This window comes from Kogia breviceps, chromosome 9 (genome assembly GCF_026419965.1).
Source record: "Kogia breviceps isolate mKogBre1 chromosome 9, mKogBre1 haplotype 1, whole genome shotgun sequence".
Lineage (NCBI taxonomy): Eukaryota > Metazoa > Chordata > Mammalia > Artiodactyla > Physeteridae > Kogia > Kogia breviceps.
The window spans coordinates 22,022,196-22,041,497 of NC_081318.1; the positions used below are offsets into that span (position 1 = coordinate 22,022,196).

The following is a 19,302-nucleotide window of genomic DNA, read 5'->3' on the forward strand; positions in this document are numbered from 1 at the left end:
CATTTACTCGACACTGTCCCCACCTGCATCTCATACTCAGTGGACCAAAACCAAAATTCATCAACTGACTCCATCTTCTTTATGCTACATTTTAGTAAATTGCACCCACATTCACTCAGGTAACCGAGCTAGAAATGTGACTATAATATTCATGAGCCCATGGATCCAACTTGTTACCAAGTCTTATTAATCTCACCTTTCTAACATCTTTCATATCGCCTTCTTTTATCCTTCTTCATTGCCACTACCTTATTTTAGACCTTATATCAGTTCAGGCTTTTTTTGGTTGCAAAAAACAGAAACAAACTAATTTAAGCAAAAAAGGGGTATTAGAAAAGACATTGGGAGAGCTCACAGAATTGGAGGGAAAACTGAATAACCATGCTTCAAGGAAGACTGTATCTGAGGCGTTTCTGGGGACCTTAGCAGGTGGAGCTCAAACTTTCTGTCTGGGACACTGGGTAAGGTAACTCAGCTACAATCATCTTTCATCTCTCTGTCTTTATCAAACTTTCAAATTCCTAGTAGAGAGAATCTGGTTGGCCATCTTTGAATAAGTCATCCAGGGCTAGGAAACGGGTGAGTGGCAAAAATTGCCATAGACCCTCTCAACCCTTCCTCAGTACTAACTAGCTTTCTCAAATGCCTCTGCATCTTTCCAATCTATAGTTCACATGGCCACCATTTTTGTATTTTAAAATATATATACTGTTCAAAGTATCCCCACTTAACCTCCCTCCGTAGTGCTTCATTATTCCTAGAATAACCTACAAGCTTCTTCTAGGGACTTCACTCTAGGATTTAGACCCTGGCTTCCTCTCTAGTCTCATCCCTTGCTACCGTTTCATTAAATCTTTTTTAAAAGATTAATTAATTAATTAATTTTGGCTGCGTTGAGTCTTCGTTGCTGCGCGGACTTTCTCTAGTTGCGGCGAGTGGGGGTTACTCTTGGTTGCGTTGCACGGGCTTCTCTTGTTGCAGAGCATGGGCTCCAGGCACGTGGGCTTCAGTAGCTGTGGCACACAGGCTCAGTTTGTGGCTCACAGACTCTAGGGCGCAGGCTCAGTAGTTGTGGCTCTCGGGCTTTGTTGCTCCGCGACATGTGGGATCTTCCTGGGCTCGAACCCGTGTTCCCTGCATTGGCAGGCGGATTCTTAACCACTGTGCCACCAGGGAAGTCCCTTCATTAAATCTTATGTTCCAGGCATACTGTGGTTACTGGCAATGCTCCTAGACAAGACATGCTTTATTCTATTCTCATGTTTTTGCTTGTGTTGCTCCCTCTTTCTCAAATGCCCATTTCCTCTTCTTTTCACCTGGTTGACTCTTACTCATCTTTCCAGGCTCACTTTAGGGATTAGTTCCAAACCTCTCCCTGTCTCTTCTCATCCAGGTTAAATACTCTTCCTCTCTACTCCACTAGCATCCTGAACTTCTCTCTAACATGCCCATTGCAACGTGTTGCATTCCACTCTTTCCTGGTCTGTCTTCTAGGTTAAACTGTGAGCTCCTTGAGGTCGAAGACTACATTTAATTTATATTTGGTTCCCATTAGCTACAACAGTGCCTAACATGTCATAGATGTTTGGCAAATATATTGAAATAAACAAATATTGATTTTGAATGCCTAATGTATAAAGCACTGTGGGTGGAACAAACATAATACATATATAATTCATATTTCACTTTCAAGGAGCTTACTGCCTAGGGAGCAAACAACCTGCATATAAGAAAAGTATATGTAGTATAACAATTTACTATATAATTGCATGCACAAAAAAACAGTACCTGCAGGCTAGAATTTGGGATTAGATTGATGTGCAAAGTCTTCTCTGAAGAAGAAAGGCCTAAGTAGTAACATAAGTAAAGAAAAGACTCAAATGGTTTGAAGAGGTTGGGGAGAGAGTTTTAAGTTTGGAGAATAAGAGAAATAAATGTTCATTATGTCTGAGGAACAGGGTAAAAACATTGGCTAAGGCAGAGGTTGATTAAGATACAGTGAAAATATATCCTTACTGTATAACACAGGGAACTATATTCAATATCCTGTGATAAACCATAATAGAAACGAATATGAAAAAGAATGTATATATATATGTAAACGGAATCACTTTGCTGTACCGCAGAAATTAACACAACATTGTGAATCAATTATACTTCAATAAATTTTTTTTCAAAGAGATACAGTGAAAGGGTCAGTGTGTGTATATGTTGGGGAGTCATAGGTTAGAAAAACAAACTGGAGCAGATTGTAGCAGATTTTTTTTTTTTTTTTTTTTTTTGCGGTATACGGGCCTCTCATTGTAGTGGCCTCTCCCGTTGCGGAGCACAGGCTCCGCGGCCATGGCTCACGGGCCCAGCCGCTCCGCGGCATGTGGGATCTTCCCGGACCGGGGCACAAACCCGTGTCCCCTACATCGGCAGGCGGACTCTCAACCACTGCGCCACCAGGGAAGCCGCTGTAGCAGATTTTGTTTAAAATCTTTGGACTTTTCATTCTCTGACTCCAACATAGAACACCTCAGCATTCTAGATTGCCTTTTCATCACAAATTCCCTGTGTCTCCTCTAGAATATTTTCAAAATGGACAGTTTCCATGTCAAGGAATTTCCCCTTCTTCCCTGAACTAAGCTTTCCTAATGTCCTTCAAGGTATTGTGCACTCCATCTTTCTATTCTTATTTTAGTTGTAGTTTTTGTGTTTGTGTGATGTTTTTCCCCACCCTGGGTTGCAGACAAGCAGCACAAGCCTTATATCCCCCAATTTGTTGGCTCCTACTTATTTGAGTTTCAATATACACGTGAGCTGGACTCACAATTCCAGAAAAACTAAAGGTGAGAAAAGGGTGAAAAGCTTATTAGTCTATTTCCCTTGAAGGGAAGTTTCAGAGGTTAACTCAGTCTAGTGATAAACTCTAGATAGTCATATTTAGGCTTTGTGTCTAGACAATCAAACTAGACATAAACCCTGAGCAATCACCTATCAAAACTATTAACATTATTATAGATCTTTCCTCCAAACCCATAGGCTTTATAGGAGCTTGGGCTAATAGGCCTTATCAAAGCTCTACTTAATTGTCAGGGCCCCCGTAATTTGATCTCATCCTACCTTCCCACTTTTATGTCTTACCACTTCAAAAAACAACAGCAAAAAAACAAAAACAAAATAACCGTCCAGTCAGGACTAATATCTGGAAAAGTATGATTACATTGAGAGGGGAGGTATATATTAAAGGATGGCTACTCCTCCAAATTTCTCCCACAACTGACATGTGAATTAATTTTATTTCAGGTCTTTATATAGGTAAATCTCACCACTGTCATGGAATTAGGATGTCACCTTTAAATCATTTGGTTAACTCTATTTTTACAGATGAGGAAATTGAGGCCGCAAGAAATGAATTGACTTACCTAATATGTTAGCATGTATTTGTCATTATTGTTTCACATTTAACAATCACTTTCTCTTCCCTCCCCACATTTACCAACTAAACTTAAGTTCTTGAGGGCAAGGATCATCATGTCTTGTGCATTTTCTGCCTTCACAACAGCATCAATAAGTCTCCTCTCGTTTCCCACACAGGATCAAGAATGGGGCTGAGCACACAGAATGTGCTGAGAAAAGAATGTTTGGATTGAACTGAACCCCTGCAGAACGTGGACTATTTAGAGGCACTGAGTTTGGCCTCTGGGTGAATATTTGCCTTGGGTTGGCCCACTTAGCAGTGAACAGTAATGGACCAAAGGAGACAGGCCAAGTGTGTAGTCTTGTTTGCCCAACTAAGTTATGAATACCTTCTTATACAGACTCATTTTGTAGTGCATATCACTTTGAACAGTGCTAGTCACAGAGTAGACATTCATTAAAAACATTTTAATTGACTTACTGTCCTTGGGTCAAATATCAGATCTTGATCTGTGCTTCATACAACAACTAGAGTAGCTTTACCAAAAGAAGAACGCCAGGCTGTCAAATATGGACACTGCTGGGCTGAAGAAGCATTTTTCATGCAGTTCTATGCCTTAAATTGGCCTTGAACAAGAGTATCTGGGATCCTGTGCTGCCTCTTAGATACCAAAGAATCATTTTGAAAAGTGCTACAATAAAGCCTATAATATAGTGTTAATTATTTGATAACTTAAGGTAATAGGACACATCAAAAGGGCACCAACTCTACGATGTTAAGTGGGGATGAATTTATTTTGGTCTATCCAAAATGTGTCACCCTCTCTCCTGGGGACTGTTTTTAAGACCTCTGGCCTGAGTTAATGATGCAGCTGGTGGCCAGCAATAGATGGAAGTGAGCCATCCTTGGATGGGATTTGATCCTGGATTTGGGATTATTTGTACCATGTTATAGCCCGTTGACCTATCAACTACATAGCTTGGCTATTTCTACTTTTCTTATTTTGGTCTTTACTCTGCCACCCTCATTTTTAAAGGAGAGAGGTTTAGTTGAGGAAGTTCCAGGATCCTACTTAATTTAAGCTAGTTTAACCTCCAAAGAGAAAGCAGGCTATTTAAGTAACCCAATCTTACTGATGAGCATCTTTCACTATGTTAGGGCAGTAAATGGGTTTAGTAAGAATTGGTCAAGGAATCCAAAATACTTTGTTACTAAATATTGCAACTTTTGCCCTTTTTCCCCAAAGGGAATTGGTATCTGGAGGAGAGGGAGATGGGGAAGTAAATGAAAGTTTAGATTATGAGAATATTTGCACTGATTATTGTTTTTATTACCTTAATTCTAGGTAGGGAAACTTAGATGTGGTTAGGTACATGAGGGAGCCAGTAATCCAAGCATGGTCATTAAGAACAGGAAATTTAGTTGTGAAGTTCCACTAACGGTATCCCTTCTCATGGAATCATTGGCTAATTACTGGCAAGGGCAGAGCTGTTTCCATGTGGAGAAGAGTATGCAGGTAGACATTCAAAACAGTAGGTGGTCTTTAAGGGTATTATGATTGTCCAGTTGCCCAAAAGAATTTGCTTAAGCAGTCTACTAGACCAGTTCCTTGAGTGTTCTAAAACCCCTATTTTTTTAAATTGAGGTATAGTTGATGTACAATATTATATAAGTTTCAGGTGTATAACATGGTGATTCATAATTTTTAAATGTTATATTCCATTTAAAGTTATTATAGAATATTAGTTATATTCCCTGTGTTGTACAATATATCCTTGTAGCTTATTTATCTATAGTAGTTTGTACCTCTTAATCCCATACTCCTATCTTGCCCCTCCCCCCTTCCCACTCCCCACTGGTGACCACTGTTTTTTGTTCACTATATCTGTGAGTCTGTTTCTTTTTTTTACATTTCCTAGTTTGTTTTATTTTTTAGATTCCACATGTAAGTGATATCATATAATATTTGTCTTTCTCTGCCTGACTTACTTCCCTTAGCATAATACTCTCCAACCCAATACATGTTGTCACAAATGGCAAAATTTCATTCTTTTTATGGCTGAGTAGTATTCCATTGTACATACATACCACATCTTCTTTATCCATTCATCTGTTGATGGACCCTTAGGTTGCTTCCATATCTTGTCAATTGTAAATAATGCTGCTATGAATATTAGGGTACACGTATCTTTTTGAATTAGTATCTTCAGGGTTTTTTTTGATATATACCCAGGAGTGGAATTGCTGGGTCTCATGGTAGTTCCATTTTTAGTTTTTTTTAGGAACCTCCATACTGTTTTCCATAGTGGCTGCACCAATTTACATCCCCACAGTATATGAGGGCTCCCTTTTTTCCACATCCTCTGCAACAATTGTTATTTGTGTTCTTTTTGATAATAGCCATTCTGACAGGTGTGAGGCAATAGCTTATTGTGGTTTTAATTTGCATTTCTTAAAACCCCTATTTTAGAAGAAATCAACTTATCAGTTGTCACCATATCTTCAAGAGATCCCACTTAATTAACTCTTCAAACCAAGAGCCCAGTGTGCAGGCTGAATAATGAGTCCTGTTCTTTACTATCCATACACATGCAATTAGTGATCACCCAAACTGGGCTCTTCTAAGTCATGTCCCCAAACTTCATTGAGGGAAGTTGAGAACATGTAGAAGACCAAGACTCTGAGTAAGAGAAAAATAATTCGATTTTCTGCCTCTTTTTCAGGTTTCAGTACGGCAAATCAAAGACTTCAAGAACTGGCCCAGTTAAATTTGAGAAAGAAACAATTGTTGATAGTGATGAGGTAAGAAAGAGCATTAGCAATGTTCACTTATAATCTTTCTTTGGAATTGCTTAGACTACTTTATAAGCTGGGTCTCACAAACTTCCTGTTGAAAAGCAAAAAGGGGTCAAGATTTATATAGAAAGCAATGTTAATTTTTCTAATTTTATGAGAGAAACAGAGACATAGAAAAGGGAAGAGACAGGGACATATCAGCAAATAATCAGGGCTCAAAACCCAGGGACCAGAAATCTATTTTAGGGGATGAGCAAGTGTTAAACCCTGACTTAAACTTGATTTTGTGGTCACTTCTTGCAATAAAACTTCTTTGGATAGCTTGGTTGCTTCCCAAGGTTTATCATATTCAAGTGAATTTTCCAGGTCAACTTTTATTTCATCAACCAGAGATAGTGCAATTCAACATAAAACTAAAAACATACTCCAATTTGGACATTCTTATGGATTTAGTCAACTACTGGAGACTAATTTGGAAACGAGATGCGATACCTTAGAAAAATTGGGGAGTAAAAACATTTTTCCCAGAGACTCTCTCCAAAAAATTAATTAAAAAAAACAACTATAAAGGAAAAGTCTTCACATCTTCTCCCAAATAAATTTTTCCAAGACGTCTGTGATTCTAAATATATATGTCATGTCTGTGGAGCCGATTTTGCAAATGTATTTTTGTTTTGAACAAAGGGACTTCAGTTTTACAGAAGGTAACACAAATTAAATCATTGCATCTTTGGATTTGTCCCCTATTTCATCCCACCATTCCTAAAAGAATGTATGGCATATCTCTGCTAGTCCTCCCAGTCCACCTCCAAGCCCTGGAAATTGCCAACTCCTGGCATTTTCCTCCCTTCATCACACAGTTCTGTCCCACTCTTACTATCTCCCTCTTCTCCATTCACCTTCTTGCTGTATTCACCTGTTCAGTGTGAGTTCCCTTTCTTCTGAATCCCAGCTTACTGTATCACCTCCTTGGGGGCATGGCAATCTTTAGAAATGCGCATCCACATACAGGATTGTGCTCTTTATCTGATTCCTGATTAGGCCAAGCCCGAAGGAGGTAACTCAGAGCTTGTATCTCCTTGTGTTCTTGTCCCTTTGATTTATCCTCGGATAACCTAGGGCTAAGCTAGAGGCCAGGCAACAGCCCGGGGGTCAGCAGAAGGAGATGGAGGAGGCCCAGCAACTCTACCACCAGACATGGCACTCAAGCAATCCACCAATCACCAGCACCACCACTAGCAGAAAAATACAAAGTGGTAGACAGAAGGGTTATCAAAATGCAATTATGTTTTGCCATATTTCTGGAAGAATCATATAGCACAGAAATATTCAAAAATGCAGACTGCACCATTGTTTCTCCCTTCCTGTGTGCCGCCCCCAGCCCCGAAAGCAGTTATCCGCCTGGCTTCCTTTCACTGACAACCCTTAAGTTATTGCCCTCCTGTAAGTTGTTTTTAAAGTTTGTTTTGTTTTGTTTTTCACCTGATTTTGCATGTTTTGTTTTGTTTTTCATCTGATTTCCCTTCTATAGAGATGGAAAAGGCAGAAGAAAGAGGTGTGAGCTCTAGGGGTGATTTGTCCCGGTCTAAACTTTGATGCTGCCCTTTGTCTATTTCACCCCTTCACTTCCTAACAGCTCCTAACATTTCACAAAGCCGGTCCACATTTCCATGTACAAGCTACCCTGTCAGGATGCCTTAGAATCTAGCTCTCCATGCTATGGCTCTCATTCCAGAAACCCAGGGTGCAGAGCATGGAGATCTTCTCACTTAATTTAAGTTAGAGACCAGATTTTAGCCAGACTAAGGTGAGGTAAGGAATGGAATATTGTTTAGAATAGGTACAACTTGAAATACTAATTTTGATTATTGTCTTTAGATTTTTGATGCAGTCGGGCAATCAAAATTTGTTCTAGAGAACCTTCACCATTACACAGTCCATCCAAATTTGGTAGGTGATAAAAGCATTCCCCCAAGACCTCCAAGAGCAAGTTTCAGCTGCGGTGCCGAGGCACTGCAGTGTATCCCAAGTGCCTCCAAGTGCCACCAGCTTCTGTGACTGTGCATCCTCTTAGGACAGGGAAGCAGAGCTGTCTCAGGACACTGTTGGGAATGGTGGTGAGGGAGGAGGGAGGGGCTGGGAAGAAGGTGGTCCCTGCAGCTGATTTTTTTTTTAATTGAGAAAACATATTTCGAATCAGGAAGTATTCTGTTCTCTCCCTCTCCCTTCCTCCCTCTCTAATCCTCTGCCTTTCCTTGTACTGATGGGAAAGCAAGTTTAGTGGGCATGCCCCTTCCCCCACTACATCTTAAGTGACATGCTGTCTTTTGTGACTGCTTTTCCTTTTTTTAACTTTGTGCTTATTCTGCATATTAATGTGGTTGTGCCTGTGGAGAAACGCTGGTGGGTGGGAAGATGCAGATAAGGACTGTGTTGGCCCCCTCAGGGCTCTCTGAACTAGGAGATTTGGTTCCTGGAAGTTTCTCCCCTCTGCCTCAGAGTGAGTTGTAGAGAAGGCCGTTTAGGTTGAACATAGAAACTTCTGCTTGCCCTATTTTGTTGGGCACAACTTTTTCACAAGAATTTAGTCATCTCGCTCCTTTTAATGTGGAAAGTTTTCCATCTCATTTCCCCAGCCCCTTGGTCTGTTTGCAGGGAAAAGCTCTGAGAGAAGAAAGGGACAGAGAGCTTCAGACATTTTCTATTAAACCCAGCCCCTGTCCAGCTTCTGTCCCTGCCCCATAGAGGCAAAAGATTAGCCTCTATGATTTGTTAATCTGCTCTTGATCTAATCCCTTTGTCTCTCTGGAAATCTTTCTGTCTACTCAGGCCCAGTACTATGAGCCTTTGAAGCCCACTGCACTGCAAAAATTCCTGGCTCGAAACAGGAAAATTCAAAGCTTCACATTGAAAGTAACAGAGTATGATCAGGATAAGACCTTACTGATTATGACCAACAACCCACTTCCCTGCTCCATCGACCATCAGGGAAAGGACATGACATCAAAATACTTTTCCAGAGAGTTACTGCTCAAGGTAATGGCACCTGGGGAAGTTTCCTAGCAGCCTGAGTAAGGATCCTGAAGAATTAGGAGTTAGCTTGAAGAAGGGAGCTAACCTAACATGGAGGATGGTACTCAGGACCCAACCTCTTCCTTCTTATTCTTTGCCATATGCTTCACCAAATAGAATCTGAGAGCCTGGGAAATACTCAGAATTAGAGTTGTACAAACTTTGGTCATGAAACTTCATTACACAGAGAAAAGAGGGTCTTAATTCAAAATTGTTCCTCCTTGGTCAAAGATATTTAGTTTGTAAATAACAAAGGGTAAACTAGCCACTGGCTTTCTAGTTGAGTATAAAGTAGCAACAGATAAAACAGGAAATGACGAACAAGGAACAGAAACGAATATCAAATTGGGAAAGGGATAAAAGGTTATGCTCTATACCCACTGCTCTTGGGTGTCAGAAGGGGAGAACAGAAAATTTATTATCACAACAGCCAGATGTTTGGGAGTTTGTTATACACTAGAGAAGTTCAAATTCAATTCAATAAACAATTGCTGGACATACACTAAGCTAAGAACTAAAATATAAAGATGATTCCAGGACAGTTTCTATCTTGAAGGAACTTGGAGTCTAACAGGAGAGACAGGTCAATAAATGAAGTATAAAAAGTAATTATTGGGGCTTCCCTGGTTGTGCAGTGGTTGAGAGTCCGCCTGCTGATGCAGGGGACACGGGTTCGTGCCCCGGTCCGGGAAGATCCCACATGCCGCAGAGTGGCTGGGCCCGTGAGCCATGGCCGCTGAGCCTGTGCGTCCGGAACCTGTGCTCCACAACTGGAGAGGCCACAACAGTGAGAGGTCCGTGTACCGCAAAAAAAAAAAAAAAAAAAGTAATTATATACCAGGATATATGAATAATAAAAGAATATACAAGCTACACTAATATACAGTAGAGAACAGTATCTTTGTTGGAGGAAAGGAAGTAATCACGGAGGTTTTACAGAAGAGGTGACCTCTGTCCAAAAAAAAAAGGAGAATATTCCAATCAGTGGGAAGGGCAAAGGCATAGTAGAAACATGAGAAAGTGGGGTGCATTTAGGGGGGTGCAAGAGAGTAAATGGCAGGAGATAAAAGGTGAAATCAAATTTGCATTTTAGAAGACCTTTTTTGGAAGTTGAGAGAAAGGTATATTAGTTGTGGAATAGAAAAGAATCAGTAAGATTAGTTATATTGTTACTACAATTGTCAAAGAGAGATGCTGAAGAACTGAATAAATCAATAACAGAGGAAATGAAGAAAATTGGTTAAGAGATATTTAAGCATATGATCTAAAAAAGATCTTGACAGCCTTAAGAGTGGGCCTAATATAACAAGAAGAAATTAAATAAGTGAAAGTGTAAATTAAAAAAAAAATCTAATTATTACAGAAATTTGATGCTGGGAGTGGAATTATCCGAGACAGACTGTTATAATAAAATGTGGTCAATATGGAATTAGTATTTCCTTAGCAGCTAGATGGATGGCAGTGAGAGATTTCTTTCCAAACGGATGATAAAATGCTAACATCCAATGGTATATGCTGACAAGGAGTTAATTAATTCATTGCCTGTGGTTTCTTGGGTCTCAGAATTTGTGCCATTTGAACATAACCTCAGTGGTTGTTTCTCATGGTAGTGGATAATATACACTGAGAGGAACAAATGTCAAGCCAGGGTTGCCTTGCTCAAGGTAGAGAAGGAAATACAAGACTATCATGTAACCTTGGTGCAAGAAGAGCTTTCTTCCAACAGCTGGCACTTAGTGAGCCTTCCAGGTCACATGAGGGACCTGATCATATTCATGAGTAAATTGTGGTACCAGCCAAATTGTATTAATAGACAGTATTAAGGCTCTGATTGTCAAAGACTGGCAGCATGGTAATTTTATGGGGCTATCTGGAAGAAGTCCAAGAAGATGGAAATGCCCAATATCTAGAATGCCTCTTTAATATTCATGCTGCATCCCTTCCTCTTACTATAAATATGTGACAATCTTTTCTGAGCCTAAGATTACGCACCAAAGAAGCATTCTTGGGCTTCCCTGGTGGCGCAGTGGTTGAGAGTCTGCCTGCAGATGCAGGGGACACGGGTTCGTGCCCCGGTCCGGGAAGATCCCACATGCCGCGGAGCGGCTGGGCCCGTGAACCATGGCTGCTAGGCCTGCGCATCTGGAGCCTGTGCTCCGCAACGGGAGGGGCCACAACAGTGAGAGGCCCGCGTACCGCAAAAAAAAAAAAAAAAAAGCTGGAGTAGCAATTCTCGTATCAGACAAAATAGACTTTAAAGTAAAGATTATTACAAGAGACAAAGACGGACACTACATAATGATCAAGAGATCAATCCAAGAAAGAGATATAACAGTTGTACATATTTATGCACCCAACATAGGAACACCTCAATACATAAGGCAAATGCTAACAGCCATAAAAGGGGAAATCAACATTAACACAATAATAGGGGACTTTAAAACCCCACATTCACCAATGGACAGATCATCCAAAATGAAAATAAATAAGGAAACACAAGCTTTAAATGATACATTAAACAAGATAGACTTAATTGATATTTATAGGACATTCCATCCAAAAACAACAGAATACACGTTCTTCTCAAGTCCTCATGGAACATTCTCTAGGAAAGATCATATTTTGGGTCACAAATCAAGCCTTGGTAAATTTAGGAAAAATGAAACCGTATCAAGTATCTTTTCCAACCACAATGTTATGAGACTAGATATCAATTACAGGAAAATAAATCCGTAAACAAATACAAACACATGGAGGCTAAACAATACACTACTAAATAACCAAGGGATAACTGAAGAAACCAAAGAGGAAATCAAAAAATACCTACAAACAAATGACAATGAAAACACGATGACCCAAAACCTATGGAATGCAGAAAAAGCAGTTCTAAGAGGGAAATTTATAGCAATACAATCCTACCTCAAGAAACAACAAACACCTCAAATAAAGAACCTAACCTTACACCTAAAGCAATGAGAGAAAGAAGAACAAAAATACCCCCAAAGTTAGCAGAAGGAAAGAAATCATAAAGATCAGATCAGAAATAAATGAAAAAGAAAAGAAGGAAACGATAGCAAAGATCAATAAAACTAGAAGCTGGTTCTTTGAGAAGATAAACAAAATTGATAAACCGTTAGCCAGACTCATCAAGAAAAAAAGGGGGCTTCCCTGGTGGCGCATTGGTTGACAGTCCGCCTGCTGATGCAGGGGACATGGGTTTGTGCCCCAGTCTGGGAAGATCCCACATGCCGAGGAGCGGCTTGGCCTGTGAGCCATGGCCACTGAGCCTGCATGTCTGGAGCCTGTGCTCCGCAATGGGTGAGGCCACAGCAGTGAGAGGCCCGCGTACTGCAAAAAAAAAAAAAAAAAAAAAGCATTCTGTTGCTATACCCGGACATGTGTATAAGAAGAGTGTGGGTACCAGCAATCAAGTTGAAGAATGGACCAGACATGTCTATCACAGTGATTGTTATACTCACAGCCCCTTCTAAGTGATGTAGCCCTACCACAGTTTGTGAAGAATAGGATGCCCCAAAAGGTCCTATTTTGAATAACTAGACTCAATTCTCTATGCCTACTTAGGACCAGAGAAGGCCACCTGATCCAGTGAAGCAAAATTCATAGGCTGGTTAGTGACCTGTGGTGTAGCTCGGTACCCCCAAATCAAACCAAAAACCAAAAACCAAACCAAAACCCAAACCAACTAACTGATGCCAAAATGTTGGCCTCTGTACCACCAGCACTGAATTAAATCTCGGAGACAGAGTTTTGGATGAAGTGGAAAAGAATAGCTTTATTGCTTTGCCAGGCAAAGGGAGACACAGTGGGCTCCTGCCCTGAAAAACTATGTTCCAACCTGGGAGGATCTGATGAGGAGTTTTACAGTAATGGTTCAAAGGTTACTGATAAGATTAGGGTGTGTGTGTGCAGGGCCTGCACTTCTTTAATCTCGTCTCAGGTGGTCTTGATGAGCTTCTCCGGTCCCTTTAATCTTGCCTCAGGTGGTTTCTTGGCTGCTCCTCCCTTGATTAGCGACTGTTCGAATCTTCCCTTTGGAACTCAAGGAAGGTCATGGAGGCTGGAGTCTGGAGTCTGTTCCCTATGAACAAGAGATGGGGGACAGAAAGGCTTCTGTGCCCAGGAGCCCCACAGGGTCCTGCTCGGTTTTGTAACTTATCAACAAGCAAAATCCCTGAGCTAATCATATTCTTGCTTCCAGGCATCTGAATTGGGAAAGGAAAAGATTGAGGCTGTGGGAATAAAACCTGAAAGCGCATGTAGAGGAAGGCCATAAAAAAGTCAAACCATGAGGAAGAAGGTAGGGGTAGCTTGAAGTAGAAATGAATAAGCAGGAGCTGTGGGCAGAAAGAAAGATATGCAGGGTAAAGGTAAGGAATGAACACTAGAGACAGAAGGAAGCAGACAGGAAGAAAGTAGGAAGCGTGTTAATGACAGGAGGCTAAAAGATATGAGACAAGATAGACAAGCTCATGCAGTAGTGGTCCTAGATAGTCCTGCCTTGGATTCCAGATAAGTTTTTTATTTTTGTTTTTCTGCTCTAAGGTCTAGCTCTGCTAAGGTTTCTGCTCTTTTGTGGCCAGATTATTAGCTGTGTGTTAGGTCCTAGGCACACATGCTGCTACCATAAAACCCCTATTAATTGAGGTAACTTAAATGAATTCCTGTTCCTCAAAACTGAAAGACTTTAAAGAGAATGAGTACAGAATTGAAAAGACTTGGTTCAGCAGCAAGCATTTTTATTTTTTTAAATTTTTTTAATTATGTAAAATTTTTTTTTAGCAAGCATTTTTTAAAAAGAGGTTTGAAAATTCTGAGCAAAAATGTTCAGTACGGGTCAGTTAATTAGTTTGGTTATTCATTCATTAATTGTCATTCTTTTATTCATTCAACAAATATTTATTGAGCACTTACTATGTACCAGGCAACGTTATGGGGTAGTAAGGATCTATCAGCGACTAAGTCAAAGTTTAATTCCAGTGAGGTAGAAGACCATAAGAAAGCCAACAATCGCACGGATAATGTATAATGTGATAAGTGCCCCAAAAGCAGGATAAGGCAATGGAGGGTGATGGGTGTGGGTGGTGATTTTAGATAGTGTAGTTAGGGAAGGCTCTCAGAAGCAGCAATGACATTTGAATAGAGACTTTAATAGGATGTGTCCTGCAGTTGCTACACCTAGCATATTGTTTTCATTTCAGATTGACATACATTATATAAATATAATTATAATTATAAACATAATGTGTAAATGTAAGTTGTAACTTTCTCAAATGAATGAAAATGAGAGAAATCAGGAGAAAAGTGAACCCAAAGCCATGTGATATGAAAAAAAAAAGTTCAAAATGTTGGCAATGTTGAGCCTGGAAGAGAGAGGGCGCTCAGGAGGAACGTGATAGATTTCTTCAAATTCTTTAGGGAATCTGTGGAAGAGACACTAGATTTATTCCGTTTGGACTGTAGGGTAGAAGTTACAGGGGATAGCAATCAGCTGATCAAAGATTAAGTAGGCTGGGTTTTTAGATATAGGAAGATTGACCACTTGATAGTGTTACTATGGAGGGAATAAGAGTGTCAGATGAATGGTTAGACTTGATGGCCTTTAAGATCCTTTCTGAAAGTCTTTGATTCTATGACTTTAATAATGATGAAATTATTACCTCACAAAACATCCCATTCTGTGGCCTTTTCATGCAGACAGAGAATGGGATGTGAATGAGACAGCCATCTCCAAGAAAGGTGGGTAGAATCCCATGGATCTTATTCCCAGTTTATTACCAAATGTTTAGTTTCCTAAGCAATTCACTAATTGAATCCTTCTCAAAACCTGGGAAATTTTTCTTCCATTTAGTACAAAGCGCTAGTGGGCAAGCTTAATTGATTACTTAGGAAACTGACCTAACTTTGGACAAATCGTCTGGCTGTGAAAGGAACAGGTATTAGCCCACTCAGGGAACTGTTTTCTCTTCTTTGGGTTTCTGCATCTCTACTTCCCCCTTTGGCAGGTTTTGCTGCATGATTTTAGGGGAACTGGAGCTTAGTCCAGGGACTCAGCTAACTCCCCCACTTACTCTTCTTCTCTTTGCTGCAGGAAAGTCATCAGCACAAGCCCAGTGAGAACTTCTTCCTACCTCTGATGTATCAGAGAAAAAAGTTCAGATCTGGGCTGAAGCCAATCTTCCCTGTGACACTGTTGGAGGACCCTAAATCCAAGAGAGAACAATGGTTTAGGTGAAGTCCTGGCTCTTTCTTACCTTTTCCTTATTCGTGTCACTATCTCTTTTCAATATGATTTAACAAACATTTTTCGGTTGTACGGAATGTAGACAACTGTATAATAATAGGACAGCTTCCCTACATGATTCCCAACCACAGTTCTACCTTAGCAACAGAGAAACAGTAATGCAAAACTAAGGTTTTTCCACAAGAATGATTTTCAAGAGTGAAGAGAAGTATTCAAAGGTCTATGCTTTGAGGAAGCAAAAAAAAAAATTTCCCTCAGTGCCTGTTAAGGGTTGTGATATAGGAACAATTTGCTATGTATGCGATTTGATTTGAAACTGGTTATAGGAGCAGCTTATATCTTGTTTGGAGAGGAGAGAGGAGATTCTGGAGTGCCTTCATAGGTTTACAATACTAGGTTCTAGAAGCATCCCTTCCACTGCACAATACTCCCGCTCTGTACCAATGAAGACCCTCAAATCCTACTGTCCTTTCTTCTCCCCCAGAATCTGAGAATGCAGTGAGTGGTTCCGTTAATTCCTCACCCTAGGATCTACTAAATGAACTTTCTTTCTTAAGGTTTTCCACGGACAAGGATTTCAAGAGTGAAGGGAAGTATTCAAAGGTCTATGCTTTGACAAAACAGAAAAAAATGTACCCTCAGCTCAACTTTGCTCCAGTCTGTAAAAGAGATCTGAGGAGTGATGGTAAGGTCCTCTCTATCAAAACAATGGTTTATGGGATGGAGATGTGAGCAGGAGGGACAAACTATGGGGACGAGAGATAAGGGAAAATCTCTCTTGAAGGTTCTGGAGACTAGTTTTCCTTTTAGCATGGAAGCCAAGAACTGATAGAGGCCCAAGTGGCACTAGGCTTTCCACCCTGTTTAAATCCTCACATTTCAAGAAAGCTCTAGCATAGTGTTTTCCAAACTACATCACCTACCCCTTTACTCGTTTTGGTCAATCTGTTATTTGCTCTGTTATTTACTTAATGTTTTTCTTTCAAATTATTTTTTTGTCCTAATTAATACTATATCATTGACATCATGGGTTTGATATACTAATCACATGGGGTTTTTTTCTCTTATACATTTCTCTCAAACATTTAATCAAATTCATAATAATTACATTTTAAAAATTAATTTATTTTGGCTGTGTAGGGTCTTCGTTGCTGAGTGTGGGCTTTCACTAGTTGCAGCGAGTGGGGGCTACTCTTTGTTGCAGCGTAAGGGCTTCTCCTTGCGGTGGTTTCTCTTGTCGCGGAGCACGGGCTCTAGGTGCGCGGGCTTCAGTAGTTGCAGCACGCGGGCTCAGTAGTTGTGGCTTGCGGGCTCTAGAGCACAGGCTCAGTAGTCGTGGCACATGGGCTTAGTTGCTCTGCGGCATGTGGGATCTTCCCAGACCAGGGATCAAACCCATGTCCCCTGCATTGGCAGGCAGATTCTCAACCATTGCTCCACCAGGGAAGCCTCATAATAATTAAAATTTAAAATGTTTATCTATGTTTCACCTAAAACTACCCAGTGGTATGCGTATCACACTTCAAGGAAAACAGTTCCAGAAGGGCCAAAGGATAAGCTATGAGTCTCAGAGGTCCATGAGTCTCTTTGGGGTTGAAGCAGGACATGGCGTGGAAGAGGTTTGGGATAAGGTTGTAAGGAAGGGGTACAACAAAAATGCTCCTCACAAATTGTTATTCATTTAGCAACATTTATGGGGCACTTACTAGTATTGGATATTTATCAAGCACCAATAATAATAGCACTTTCCATATGTAAGACAGATGGATGGGTCAGGTCATGAAGGGCTTTGTATATTTGTATAAATAAGGGCTTAGGTTTTATCCAGCAGGCGGTTGGTACCCACTGAAAAATTTCAGAGCACTGAACACACATTTGTGTATTAGAAGTATAATCAATGGCTCCCCAGACTTCACCAGCCTATGGCTCCAAGATAAGGTTCATTTCTCCTACGGGACTGCTCTCCTCGAGCAGTTTCTGGAACTGCCTAAGGTATGCTTTCCTGTTCTACAAGGCCATCCTAGTGATTGCCAGCCATCCTCAGCTCAAACAGTCACAGTTCCAGAGGTATGAGGTCATATTGTACCATCCCTTACCTGGTTTCTTCAAGTGTCTCTGCTCCTTCTGTACCTATCTGCCACACCACCTGACATCCCTCTTGCCTCTCTTAACTCCCCATATACAGCTAAAACCAAGCTGTGATATTAAATAACACTTCATAGATGTAAAGAAAAATTAAAGAATGGCAGAGAGTCATTTATCTTGCTTTAAAAGGGGACACTCTTAGGCTCAGCCTCAATGCCCCCTCAGTCCCTTCATACTTCCCAACAGGCCCCCAGCACATTATCCATTCTTGGGAGTCTCTTGGCTTACCAGCACTGTCTCTGCCTAGGCTCCCAATACCCTTGGCCCAAGGAAGGGGAAAAGGTAGCTCCTTCCCCTAAGCCTGTTTATTTCAGCCCCCAGAATATGTAAGTAGGAACATCTATTTCCTTCAAGGGAAACTCCACATGGAAAGCAAGCTTTGAGCTTTATAAGCCAGATAAGGCAAACATAATAGTACATTTAGTATACATAATAGTAAATTTAGTACATTTAGTCAAAGTTAAATCTTAAATGATACCATATGCAGGATATCAGCAGTTCACCTTAAATCTATATTGGAAGGAAGAATTTCTCCAGTCTAGAATCTAATCTGGATTAGAATTTCTCTGATTTTTCAAGGGCATGATTCTGTTAAGGTATCCCAGTTTACATTTCTAAACAGAACACTTAACATCTCAGTCTGCAGCATTTATTAGAATTATGGTGACTTTACAGTTTCCCTCAAGAAAAATGAGTAGATATTTACTGATGTATCTGAAAGGCCCATTATTGTGCTTTTCCTAAACAAAGACAATCTACTTTGAAGTTGAAACAGTGTCTCTACTTCAAGTAAAATAACCTAGCAACTCCGCCTTCCATCAATAATTTTCCATGTTTACCAGGCATCCAAATAAAGAAAGATTACATAGAGAATTGCTTGGATGGGGGCCATGAAGGCTGGTTAGGAGGCTGTCCAAGAAACAAACAGATAGGACCTGAATTAAGGTGACAGCAATAGGAATAATAAAACAAATTAAGGGATATTTACAAGGCATAATGCTTCAAAATGTGGGGGGAAGGGATGGGAGCAAGAAGAGCCCACAACGGAGGCGTCCAAGAAGGGCGGAAGTTGAAAGAGAATCTGGAAAAAGTGATGACAGTGAAGCCAAAGGTAGAAACAGTTTCTTAGTTACACTCTCAGAGAGGAGAACTGAAGCTAAGAGGAATATGAATATACAAGTGAAAGTACCCTCACTTAGTTAAGCATTACGTAAGCGTCAAAATGGCCACAGATGGAATCGTTTGAAAGGGGTGGGATTAAATAGGGAAGACCCTAAACTGGTGGGTGTTGATGAAGGGAAGACTTATAAAGAAGGTTGGAATGGTAGTCCGTGGTCCAAAACCGATCTTGCTCAGAGTAAAGACCAGCTTTCTCGGCCCTCCGAGCGGGTCTCTTTTTACGTCTCACATTACGTGTCCTAAACCCTCTGGAAATCCATTCACGAAGGTGCCCTGTGCTTTGTTGCAGTCTCCAAGAAGTCAGGGAGCGACCTGCCAACTTCCCAGATGATTTGGGAACCATTAACCCTTTCATCACTCCTGGAAGAGAAGCCCACCAGAACCGCGCGTTCCGCAACGGAAGGGCCCAGCAGTGGATTATAAAAAACGCCACTGTCATTAA

General features: G+C 40.6%; 1 protein-coding gene across 1 annotated transcript; it reads left to right on the forward strand.

The window, feature by feature from the left end:
- Positions 1–3,734: 3,734 nt before the first annotated feature.
- TSGA13 (testis specific 13) lies at positions 3,735–19,283 on the forward strand. The gene is made up of 7 exons (XM_059074252.1): positions 3,735–3,757; positions 6,130–6,208; positions 8,081–8,152; positions 9,032–9,244; positions 15,384–15,523; positions 16,094–16,221; positions 19,150–19,283. The coding sequence occupies exons 1-7, from the start codon at positions 3,735–3,737 to the stop codon at positions 19,281–19,283; spliced, it is 789 nt and encodes a 262-aa protein (XP_058930235.1).
- Positions 19,284–19,302: the final 19 nt, after the last annotated feature.

Coding starts and splice junctions, on each gene's coding strand:
- TSGA13 (XM_059074252.1), top strand. CDS start 3,735: ATGGACCAAAGGAGACAGGCCAA. Junction 6,209..8,080: donor CAATTGTTGATAGTGATGAG/GTAAGAAAGAGC, acceptor TATTGTCTTTAG/ATTTTTGATGCAGTCGGGCA. Junction 9,245..15,383: donor AGTTACTGCTCAAGGTAATG/GCACCTGGGGAA, acceptor TCTTTGCTGCAG/GAAAGTCATCAGCACAAGCC.